Genomic DNA, 12,508 nt, shown 5'->3' with positions numbered 1-12,508 from the left:
TTTACTTGGAATACAAACAAAGAAAGGCCAAAACAGTCATATTATCGTTCCCAAACAAAAACATTAGCCTTGTCATTCATGAACAACTATCATAGACTTAAGTTTAACCAAAAAGAAAGAATGATTCTTAACCAATTATGACTTGACCAAACACATGATGATATAATGTTTTATTCATGATTAAAGCAACAATCATTGTAAGGTAGAGCTTCTGAAATATTCCAACCAACAAAATCATAGTACCAACCAAATGTTTTATTCTCAATTGTTTCGTCCAGCTTATAGTACTTCATAATGATTTGGAACAGCTCATCATATTGTTTATCATATTTACCAAACTGAAACCCCACCAGTCCACCACCCACATTAATATTTTTCATATAGATTCTCTTTGCTATAAAGAAAAAAAAGCATGTTTTGAAACATACCAATTTGGATTAAGAAAAAGTTAAATGATAGATTGGTTCGGATTCAAATGATTATAGTAGATGATGCAAATATTTAGTCATAGATTAGAAATTTGGTGGAAAATTAAAAAGCAGACCATTATATTGAACCTTCTCAAACAGCAATACAGCAATAACAAACAATTAAAGCATCTTCTCCATGATCACAATAGAAAACAAACTCAAATCATTGCATGATGAAATGAGTAATATATATCTACACGTGTTTACATCGATCATCTCAATTCCTGAAACCAAACGCAGACCATTTCTTTGCCTTCCTCGCGTTTGGATCCATAAGTTTTCCTAGTGACTTGGGTTTCTTCTTACGAGACCTGCCAGCCTCTTTCAGAAGCTCAACTAATCTCTTCTTCTCATTGTCGAAATCTGGATTTGCTGTTCCCAGCTTCTCTTCTCTTAGCTTCACTACAGTTTCCAGTATCTCAACTGCTTCATCTACTCTGTTAACCACACACACATAAACGCGATTAATTTCAAATAACTCACATCAAACAAGATAAGGTAATTTCGAAAAAAGTTGTTGTTACCTTCCCATAGCATCATAAGTGGCAGCAAGGTTACTATACAATCCAATGGTATCTTGATCGCAAGTTCCACGTTCCTGCTCGAGTATTTCTCTTGCTTCTTCAAACAATTCAACAGCTTCGTCTATCTTGAATAGCTGTACACAGGCCAAACCCATCTGATTAAGTAAAACTCCAAAAAATGCAGATTTCCTTTCTCCATTGGCTCTAAGTTTCGCCACAGAACTGGAGAAATAGCTCCATGATTCTTCATAACGTCCAACTACATAAAACATAACACCCATTCTTGCTTGTATACCAGCAACTGTTACTTGTTGCCCTGGTTTATCCTCCAACAATTTCATTGCCTTCTGCAATAGCTTGATTGCCTCATCAGGTTCATTAAAAGATTCGTAGATGGCAGAAATTTCTGAAATTCCACTTGCAATTTCTTCAGAAGTGGTTCCAGGAACTGGTTTTGCATATATTCTTGATGCGTTTTCACAATAGGTTCTGGATTCTCGAAGCTTGCCTGTTCTGTAGTATAGATCAGCTAATCGAACGAAAACAGAGGCAACTGAAGGGTGGTTGTCGCCTTTTAATGATTTGAAAACAGCCAGGGCTTTCTGATAGGAGAAGATTGCTTCGTCGAAACGAGACAGGGACATGTATATATTACCAATGCTGACATCAATTGAAGCGACTTCATTCTCTTGGTTGTTTGCAATCATTGCCATGCTTGCGAGAACGAGGTGCTCAAGAGCTGCTTCGTAATCTCCTTTTGCTTCGTATATAAGGGCCATTAATCTTCTGTCAGCAGCTTCTTCAAGTGATGCAGGTGCACTATGGATTTGATGTATGCTGAGAGTTCTCTTGCATAAGATTTCCGCTTCATTGAATTGCATTGCTTGAACATGAGCTTCTGCCAAGTACCTGTAGTAAATTGCTCAATGCAAAAGGCTTGAATTTATGGCTAATTAAGGTTCGACAATGAACGGAAACATGTAATTAATTATGATGTCTCACACCTGCAAGTTTCAGCGACTCTCGGATCCGTCTCGCCGAGGGCCTCCGACTGAATTTTCAATCCAACTTTGTAACACTCTATGGACTGATCCAGCTGCCCTAGCATCGAGTGAGTATCGCCGAGTTGCATATACCCTGAGAATGCTGCTAAAGCGTGATTCGTACCTCTAGAGACATCCGGCACTTTAATCGCTATCTCGAGCACCGGAATCGCGTCCTCAAACCTCCCTAAGCTACAGTAGATCGCTGCGACAACGTGCAAGCTCATTGCGAGATCCAAACTCGGTTCTCCATCGACAGCGCACCTCTCGAACGATTTGGAAGCTCTGAGTGCGTACTCGAGCGCCTTAGTTGGACCGTCGCCTGATGCGATAGTGTCACGCGCGAGCTTCAAGAGGAATGGACCGAGATCGGGATTATCCAGCGAGGATTCGTCAACGAGAGGCTTTTCCGGCGACTTCTTCTTACCAGAAGCTCGATCTGGCGACGGCTTGGCGCGGGAAATCAAAGGAGACGGAGAAGAAAGCCGTCTTGGTGCCGGCGACGTCGTTTTAGGTTTGACGATCTCAGGTCGATCTGTACTGTTCTGGATCTGATTGCTTACGGGAACGTCAATCCGAAGCTCAGGAGCTTCATGAGGCGTCTTCACTGAAACCAGGCCAGGCATTATAATACAATAATCAGAGAGAGAGAGAGAGAGAGATTTGAATTGAGCTGAAGCAGTTGATAAAGAAAGGAGGAAGAAGAACAGAGGAGGAGGAGGAGCTGTTTCTAAACTTGCCGTTACAGTTGGAATTATGCCACCGCCAATTCAGTTTCTTTTCATTTTATAATACAATATCATTAATTCTAAGAAAAAACAAAATATAATTTTAATTTTACTCAAATGAACTTTATTGAATAATGCATATGTTATCTAACTTATAAATAATCTCCTACTTTTTTTAATAAAAAAATTGTATATGTTAAAAAATAAAAAATAAAAATTGTATATCTTAACAAATAAAAATAATAATAACTCATATAATAGGATAGATCAACCACAAATTCAACTAAATTGTATATGACATAAATTCGAGTTAAAGATAAAGCCTAAATTAGTAGTGGGGTAACTTATTGAATAATTAGAAAAAAAGTAATCTAAATTCTTGCTTAAATAATTAGTAAAAATTATATATATATATATATATATATATATATATATATATATATATATATATATATATATTTAAAAGGTCCATATATATAAAATATGAAAAAAATTATTTAAATAACATACAAATAGAATAATTATAGCCAAATTGCGGAGGTGTATAACCTTGGTAAAAACAAAACCGAGATTATAGTCAGGTATTTAATTACTGTAAAAATAATCATGATTATTAAGATTACCTTGATATATATGAGATTAAGTTATTGAGTTTGGGTTCTTCTTTGCTATATGTTGATCTATCATTCTATTTTAACCATTCATTTACAAGGTGCAAGCATTAAAGCAAACTCATAATTGGTTTTCAAAGTTTATAATTGATTTCTAATAACTACAAAGGGTTGGATCAAAATAAAATCATATGTTTATATTTCAATAATATACATCTTATGCAAACCAAAAAGTAGGAGAAAATCCCATACTCATATTTTCCCATTCCATTAATATATAGATTCTTGAGCTAAATAAACAAATTAAAGTACCACAAGATTTCACATAATAATAAATAGTTACTGGCCATCCAAGAGGGCTCCTACAGCTAAAACAATACTAATGAGTCCCGACAACTTTTTATTAGCCAAGTCTAGTTTAGCCGGTGCAGCCGGCGGGCCTTCAAAGCTGTCTTCGCATGTATCGATATCAGTAAGAGCAGCAGAGGCATAGGTTCGAAAGCTCGAAATGTCGCCATTGTCCAAGAACGTCTTGCATTGGCTAAGGCTGTCCACAGTGTCGTCATAGTTCTCTGCACACGTATCATACCTGCCCTTGAGCGTTGAATCTGTAGTCGTCTTGACTAGAGAAGAAACATAGCCGAATGATTGTTTGGCATTGGACAAGGCTATGTCGATCGATATGTAGCCCAGACCCTTGAGATCTGCTTTGGCTGCCCGAGGATTAGAGCCCAAAACTTGGTTACATTGGGAAGGGTTTTGGGTTATGCCGCAAACTTTGGAGACTAATGAGATTGCACTTGTAAATGAGAGGCTAAATAAGATGATAGATACACATAACAAATAACAACTCATATTGAAAGAGGGAGAAATAGCCATATATCTTCTTATTGTTTGTATTTTTTTTCAATACCAATGACCTCTTTTTATAGTTCTTGATCGAGAAAACTTAAGCCCATGTATGGTAACCGTTCAATAATTTTGGGAACTTGCTTAATATGAAGATTTTTTTATATATTATATGTTGATTGTTTATTAGATTATGGAAATGTTCCTTTATTGAAAGCAACTAAATGATTTGAGTTATTATTGTTTAAGATATAGATAAATTTTGATTAACAACTTATTTCAGACATTATATATGGGTAGATAATCTATGTTTTTTAATAAAGAATGTCATTCGATAAAGGTTTTTTTTTTTTTTTAGTAAAACATATGTAAATATCTTAAAGTAAAAAAAAAAAACACTGACACGCTAAAATATAAAAATAAATAAATAGTTAAGATCACACTGGCATAAGAATTCAGCACATGCATTTGAGATAAAAACAGATTTCAAACAAATCCGTAAAGAGTTTATTTGATAAATAGGTTACTGGGATAAAACTCATTTTTCATCTCAAAATTTAACAATTACATCATCAATTTATTTATTTATTAAAATATAAAATTATTTACTTTTTTAATATAAATTAATTATTAAATAAAAATTTAGAGATAAAGGATAATTTGGTAAAAAATAAATAAAAATTAAAATTTTCTTACTTTTAATCAAAGAAGGATTTTTTTAATTTTTTTGAAAAAATCCAAACAAAACAAAAAAAAAACACTTCCTCAAACAAGTCCTAAGTATACATGATTAATAATATACAAATAGTTTTATTCAATTTTGAAATATAATATGTCTCAATTGATTGGTGAGTTCTATTTTTTTCAATTTGGATATTCAATTACTTTGATAGGATTTTCACTTTTACGATCAAATATGTGTTATTCAAAATGTTTGGTATTATTGAATGATAGCGTATGTTTATGCTTTTATTTGGTTGTATGTTTTATTTTCATGTTTTTATTGAATTTCTTGAAATTTATTTATTTATCTTTTGAAGAGATTATCAGTTTTTTATTAGAATCAAATGAACATCTTTTAAAACAAATATTTGGTATTTTCTTCATATTTTAACTATATGAATTGTTAGAGGGTAAATATCATGCACAATTATAATATAGATCCTTATAATATATTTTGGGAAATAGTATGATTTCCTACATTTGAGAGAAATTTAAGCAATATAGAAAGCAAATTTAACAATTGTGTATTAATAATCTAATTTAATTGTTATTTGAAACCATTATTAAATGTTTTTTTTATAGTACGGGTTTATTATCTGCCCATTTAAATTAGAACTTTATTAATAAAATTCGAATTTGAAACTATTAATAAATTTTATTTAGAGTACTCATTTACATTTTAAGATTAATTTTAAGTCAAGTATGTTAGGATATTACAATTATGCTTACAAGGACAAATTATCTGAGTAAGTTATAATTATTTCGATAGCTTACTTTAAGCTCTTAAATTAATTTTTAAAACAAATCGTCACAAAGGTCATCGATAGTCTTTTAGGCTTTTTTTTTTTTTTTTTTTTTGTTAAACATAACCACCGCAAGCTGCCGTAAGTTTTCGATAAGATCTTTAATACTATAAAAATCCTTTAAAAAATTCGAACAATTCAAAGGATCAGATAATTGTTACCCTCAATTTCAACATGAAACTTTTGAGTAGACACGAAAAATATGAATCACCACATTTCCCCACTCTAACCCCTTTTTGAAGTGAAAGGCCTTACCTTCGTAGGATAGGATCCTCCTAATTATCCAATTTTGGGTATGAAAGAACGTAAGCTTAAAATGTTATTTTTCATATATTATCTTTAATCATTGTTTTATATATATCTTTTATTATTCATTTTTATATATAATATATTATATATATATATATATCATTTATTATTATTTATATAATTATTAAAATCTCTTTTATATATTAATAATATATATATATATATTATTTATTTGTATTTATACATATCCATATCTATAAAAATGTTTTAAAATAATTTTTATATATAATATTTTTAAAAATAATTTAAAGGTTAAAATTAATGGTGAACTTTAAACTACTCACTTACTTTTAACCTTTAAATTATTTTTAAAAATATATATTATATAAATTATTTTTAAATTTTGTTTTATATAGATATAGATATGTATAAATAAAAATAAATAATATATATATATATATTATCTATATACAAAATAGATTTAATAATTATATAAATATAAAAATAAGTGATAAAGGATATATATATATAAGAGATTTAATATTTATATATATAAATATAAAAAAGGATGATTAAAGATTTATATAAAAAAATAATATTTTAAGTTTAAATGTTATCTTTAAAAAAAATAATAATAAAAAAATTAAAAAATTGACGGAATGACTATGATTGATCTTTCTAAAAGTTTGAAGAGTAATTTTTTTTTTTAAAATAATTTAAGGCTAAAAGTAAGTTATCAAAATAATTAGAGAAAGCCGTATTTTGTAATTTGCCTAATACTTTATATATGAAATTATAATATATTTTTAAATATCAAAAGAAAAAAAAAATATTCTGAAATCTTATTCTCCCAATTTAGAAACGTTTAGATTTGGAATTGTATTTAAATTTGGGTAAAAGAAAAATATTTATTTAATTTTGAATATTTTATTTAGATATTAACTTAATTGAAATAATCTATTTAGAAACGTTTAGATTTGGAATTGTATTTAAATTTGGGTAAAAGAAAATTATTTATTTATTTTTGAATATTTTATTTGGATATTAACTTAATTGAAATAATATATTTAGAAACGTTTAGATTTGAAATTGTATTTAAATTTGGGTAAAAGAAATATATTTATTTATTTTTGAATATTTTATTTGGATATTAATTAAAATAAAATAATGTTTTAAAATATATTTTAATTATATGTATATTAATAAATTTAATAATATTTATCCGTTTAAACTCAAATTTAATCCAATTTAACATGATTTCAAACAAATTTCTTATATTTGTTCATGTGTTAGTTGGAAAGAAAATATTTATTTGTAGAATACACTACTTGTTCAGTAGAATATATATTGCTCTCAATATATATTATGACAATTTTATCATACCATTTTATTTCACTTGTAATCGTGTAACTACAATATTAATAATGTGTATATTTTAATATTTTATTTTTATATTTGCATCAGAACAAAATATATAAGTTATGTTGTATGATAAAAAAAATAAAGCAATGACATAATTATAAATAATATAAACTATTTGTTATCAATGAGATCCAGAAACTTTTTCTCTTTATTTTATATATAAATGTATAATATTTTTCTAATCTCAAAAGTTAATTATTGTAATATTCTTGCGTTATAAGGATTAATCAAATTCATGTTATATTCTTAATTTTCATCGTCATTGTCTTTATCATTATCATCTTCTTAATAAATATTTATCTTTTACCATAATTATCTAACAATTATAAATGTTAAGTTTATGACATGTATATATAATATCTTCGTATTAAGCAAATTCTCAAAATTATGGAATGATTACCTTGATACGGGCTTAAATTTGCTCAATCAAGAACTATAAAAAATGTCATTGATAAAGAAAAGAAAAACAAATAAATAAGAAGTTGTGGTCAACTCTCTTTCAATTTGGGTTCTTTTTTTTTTTCTGTATGTTGATCTATATATCATTCTATTTGGCCTCTCATTTACAAGGTGCAAGCATAAAAACAAACTCATAATTGGTGTCCAAAGTTTACCTGATGCAGACTCATATTTTCCCATTCCATTAATATATATATAGATTCTTGAGCAAAATAAAAATAATATATAGTTATTGGCCATCCAAGAGGGCTCCTACAGCTAAAACAATACCAATGAGTCCCGAAGCCTTTTTATTGACCACGTCTAGTTTAGCCGGTGCAGCCGGAGGGCCTTCAAAGCTGTCTACGCATGTGTCGATATTAGTAAAAGCGGCAGAGGCATAGGTCTGAAAGCTCGAAATGTCGCCATTGTCCAAGAACGTCTTGCATTGGCTAAGTCTGTCCACAGTGTCGTCATAGTTCTCTGCACACGTATCATACCTGCCCTCGAGCGTTGGATCTGTAGTCGTCTTGACTAGAGAAGAAACATAGCCGAATGAATGTTTGGCATTGGACAAGGCTATGTCGATCGATATGTAGCCCAGACCCTTAATATCTGCTTCGGCTGCCCGAGGATTAGAGCCCAAAACATGGTTACATTGGGAAGGGTTTTGGGTTATGCCGCAAACTTTGGAGACTAATGAGCTTGCACTTGTTAATGAGAGGCTAAATAAGATGATAGATACACATAACAAATAACAACTCATATTGAAAGAGGGAGAAATAGCCATATATCTTCTTATTGTTTTTTTTTCCAATACCAATGACCTCTTTTTATAGTTCTTAATTGAGAAAATTTAAACCCATATAAAGGTAATCTTTCAATGATTTTGGTAACTTGCTTAATATGAATATTTATTTATTTTCTTAATATGAAAATTTTATTTATTTTCTTAATATGAATATTTTATTTATTTTCTTAATATGAATATTTTATTTATTTTCTTAATATGAAAATTTAAGCTCATATAAAGGTAATATTTCAATGATTTTGGTGACTTTCTTAATATATATATATATATATATATATATATATATATATATATATATATATATATATATATATATATATATATATATATATATATATTAAACTTTGACCATTTTTTAAATTATGAAAATGTTACTAATTTATTGAAAGAATAATAATTTACCATATATAACAATTTTTTAATACTATTAAATGATTTGAATTATTACTATTTAAGAAGTTTTGATTGACAACCACCTATTTTAGACGTTATATATATATGGGTTGATAACTTATGTTTTTTAATAAAAAATGTCATTTAATAAATTTTTTTTTTAGTAAAATTAACATAAATAAATACCGTGAAAAAATATACAACACTAACCTGCAAAGTTATAAAAATAAATAAATAGTTAAGATCACACTGACATAAATATCCATGCACATTTGAGATAAAAACAGATTTCAAACAAAATTGTAAAAACGACCCAATAATGAATTAGACTAAGCATACATTATTAATAATTACAAATATTTTATTCGAATTTGAAATATAATGTCTCACTTGATAAATGAGTTCTATTTGGTTGAATTTGGATATTTAATCACTTTTGTTAGACAATTTTTATTTAACTCTTACATAGTACGTGTTATTTAAAATGTTGGCATTATTAAATGATATATGTTTGTTTGTATTTTTATTTGGTTGCAGGTTTTGTTTTCATGTTTTTATTGGAATTCTTGAATGTGCTTTTTATTTATTTATTATTTGAAGAGATTTTCATTTTTTGTTTTATTTTGAAAAATCTCTTTTTCTTTATTAGAATCAAATGAACATTTTTTACAACAAAATATTTGATATTTTCTTCATAATTTAACTATATGAATTGCTAGATGGTAAATATAATGAACAATAATAAATATAAATCCTAATAATATATTTTAAGAGAGAGTAATGATAGGGAACGAAAGATTTGTCGTTAATATTCAGTTAAATAGTTAAATGATGTGGAATGCTGTAGGCATGATGACTAATTATTCTCTTTCTCTTTATTAATCATTTATTTTTTATCATTTTTTCGATCTTCATTAATAATTTATTTTTATAGTTAATTTGTAAATATATATTTATATATTTTATTTATAAGAAATTTATAATAATAATAACAGGGACAATAACAAATCAAATAAAAAAATATATATTATATTTGATAAATTAAAATAATAAAAAATTAAATATAAAATCTTATTTTTTAAAAAAATTAATTATTTTTGTCCTCTCTATATATAATTTATATATTTATTTGTTTTTAAAATGAGTTATAATAAGGAAAATAAATAAATATATAATTTTTAAAATTATATTATTTTTTTACTTAAACTCTTTAGTAGTTGTTTTTCCTTTTTTTCTCTCTTTAATCTTTTTTATATTTTATTTTCTTGTGAATTGTATTATAAACTTAATTAATTAACTCAAAAGGTTATATATTCTTTCTTCTTATCATTTATCATAGTTTGAGTTATATTTATTTTAAATTATAACTCATTTTAAAAATTAATAAATAAATTATTAATATATATATATATTAATAGAGAAGAGAAATAATTAATTAAAAAATTAAGAATTTTTATATTTAATTTTTTATTCTCTTAAATATATATTTATCAAATATAATATATATTTAAAAATATATATTTTGTTATTTTTTACTTAATTTATTATTGTCTCTATTATTATTTTAAATTTTATAAATAAATTAAATAATAAAATATATAAATATATATTTACAAATTAATAATATAAATAAATTATTAATAAAGATTGAAAAGATAAAAAAATAAATAATTAATAAAGAGAAGTGAGAGAAATTATTAATGAACAGAAGAAAAATAAATAAACATTTGAAATGTTGAGTTATCATGCCTAGTCAGCCTTTCACATCAGTTTCGACAAATCTTTAACTCCCCTATCATTACTCATTATATATATATATATTAAATTAAGTTTATGACAATATTTTATTTAATTAATTAATAAAAAAATTGTTAACATTTAGTTTAATAATTAAATTAGAAATGCTTAACTTTTTCTTAACATTTAGTTTAATAATTAAATTAGAAATATTTAATTTAAATTAATTTATAGTATTAATATTCATAAATATAAGTTAACTAAAAGCAGGAAAAAAAGTATTACTAGAGTTTGAAAAGAAAGGTAATAGATAATATATTTATATGATAAGAATATTATTTTCCAAAAGCTCAAGTTTATTTGTAATAGTAAATAAAGTAATATCTTTTACAAACCAATATATATATATATATAATAAATAAATAAAATCCGAAAGTTCATATATTTTCTTATTGTTAAAATTTTATTTGCAACAAAATAATATAATTATTGACCAGCTAACTTGGCTGCTATAGTCAGCACAATATGAGTGTGTAAGGTGAGTTTTTTATTGACTTCATTTAATTGGGCTGTTGCGGCTGGCATTCCTTCAAAACTGTCTTTGCACGTGGCAGGCCCACCAAACGCTGATGATGCATAGGTCCAAAAGCTCGAAATGTCGTCCTTTTCCAAGAATGTATTGCTTTGGCTAAGGTCTTCGACAGTCGTGTCGTAGTTCTCGGCACACGTCTTGTACCTATCCTTGAGCTTTGGATCGGCAGTCTTCTTAGCGAGATAAGAAACATAGTCTAAGGATTGTTTGGCATTCGATAGGGCTACTCCGATCGATGTGTAGGCTAGATCTTTAAGATCGGATGTGTCTGAACAAGGATTAGAGTGCAAAACTTTGTTACACATAGAAGGGTTTTGGGATTCGCCGCAAATTTGAACGACAAATGAGCTTGCTTTCAGGCTTGCACTTGTAAATGTTGTCATGCTAAGTAGCATGGTAGATAAACATAATAATAATGAATAACCCAAATTGAAACCCATGTCTTCGATCTAATAGTTGGCTTTTATTTTCTCTACCAATTACGTACCCATTTTATATATACTTCTTGATTGAGAAAACTTAATTAAGCACATATATATTAACATAATATTTTCATAATTTTGACAACTTGCTTTACATGAATGAAGAGAATAAAGTATTGATTGTTTATTATATTATGGATATCAACCGTAGCGATTTTAAAATTTGTAGTAACTTAAAAACCCCAAAAAAAAAACAAAAAATATTTTAAATTATATTTAATAGTTTTGTATTATTATTAGCAAATTATAATTGGCCTAAAAGAACTCTTCTTGGGAGGGGTAGCTCTAGACAGCATCGCCTACCCCCATCCCATGGATATGACACTCAAAAAACATAATTCTTTATTGAAAAAATAAATATCACACATAAGAAATTATAATTTATCTTTAATGTTATTAGATGACTTTAAATTTTAAAAAAGATCCCTAAGACATTTGACTAAGAACACATGGATAATAATAAAATATAAAAAAAAAAAAAATGTATTCACTTTTTAAATATAATCTGGTATCACGATTGAATTCTACTCTTTTTTGGGGTCTTTGGCAAGATTTCAGTGATGTGAGTTGTTTGTATTTTTGTTAGCATGTCTTTTAATGTACTTGTTGAAAATCTTGGTAGTTGCTCTTTTT

The 12,508-nt window shown here is 27.1% G+C and overlaps 3 protein-coding genes across 3 annotated transcripts; all 3 read right to left on the bottom strand.

The window, feature by feature from the left end:
- Positions 1-526: 526 nt before the first annotated feature.
- Positions 527-2,779, bottom strand: LOC124931591 (protein KINESIN LIGHT CHAIN-RELATED 1-like). The gene is made up of 3 exons (XM_047472097.1): positions 1,999-2,779; positions 995-1,903; positions 527-907 (listed from the first exon to the last, which is right to left on the bottom strand). Exons 1-3 carry the CDS (start codon positions 2,661-2,663, stop codon positions 688-690), a joined length of 1,794 nt encoding a protein of 597 aa, XP_047328053.1. The 5' UTR covers positions 2,664-2,779; the 3' UTR covers positions 527-687.
- Positions 2,780-3,715: 936 nt separating this feature from the next.
- On the bottom strand, positions 3,716-4,255 carry LOC124928791 (pectinesterase inhibitor-like). The gene has a single exon (XM_047469037.1). It carries the CDS (start codon positions 4,253-4,255, stop codon positions 3,716-3,718), a length of 540 nt encoding a protein of 179 aa, XP_047324993.1.
- A 3,855-nt stretch (positions 4,256-8,110) lies between these two features.
- Positions 8,111-11,788, bottom strand: LOC124928790 (putative invertase inhibitor). Its single transcript, XM_047469036.1, has 2 exons — positions 11,304-11,788; positions 8,111-8,585 (listed from the first exon to the last, which is right to left on the bottom strand). Exons 1-2 carry the CDS (start codon positions 11,786-11,788, stop codon positions 8,111-8,113), a joined length of 960 nt encoding a protein of 319 aa, XP_047324992.1.
- Between the last annotated feature and the right edge of the window lie 720 nt (positions 11,789-12,508).

The sequence above is a fragment of the Impatiens glandulifera genome, chromosome 3 (genome assembly GCF_907164915.1).
Source record: "Impatiens glandulifera chromosome 3, dImpGla2.1, whole genome shotgun sequence".
Taxonomy (NCBI): domain Eukaryota; kingdom Viridiplantae; phylum Streptophyta; class Magnoliopsida; order Ericales; family Balsaminaceae; genus Impatiens; species Impatiens glandulifera.
This window is presented reverse-complemented; position numbering and strand designations above follow the sequence as displayed.

Bases quoted from the DNA above. Each gene is read 5' to 3' on its own strand.
- LOC124931591 (XM_047472097.1), bottom strand. From the start codon at position 2,663: ATGCCTGGCCTGGTTTCAGTGAAGACGCCTCATGAAGCTCCTGAGCTT. The intron at 1,904-1,998 runs GTGTGAGACATC...AATTTACTACAG, and splicing joins AGAGTCGCTGAAACTTGCAG to GTACTTGGCAGAAGCTCATG. The intron at 908-994 runs GTAACAACAACT...TGTGGTTAACAG, and splicing joins ACTTATGATGCTATGGGAAG to AGTAGATGAAGCAGTTGAGA.
- LOC124928791 (XM_047469037.1), bottom strand. From the start codon at position 4,255: ATGGCTATTTCTCCCTCTTTCAATATGAGTTGTTATTTGTTATGTGTA.
- LOC124928790 (XM_047469036.1), bottom strand. From the start codon at position 11,788: ATGCTACTTAGCATGACAACATTTACAAGTGCAAGCCTGAAAGCAAGC. The intron at 8,586-11,303 runs GTTAGCTGGTCA...CATCTTATTTAG, and splicing joins GTGCTGACTATAGCAGCCAA to CCTCTCATTAACAAGTGCAA.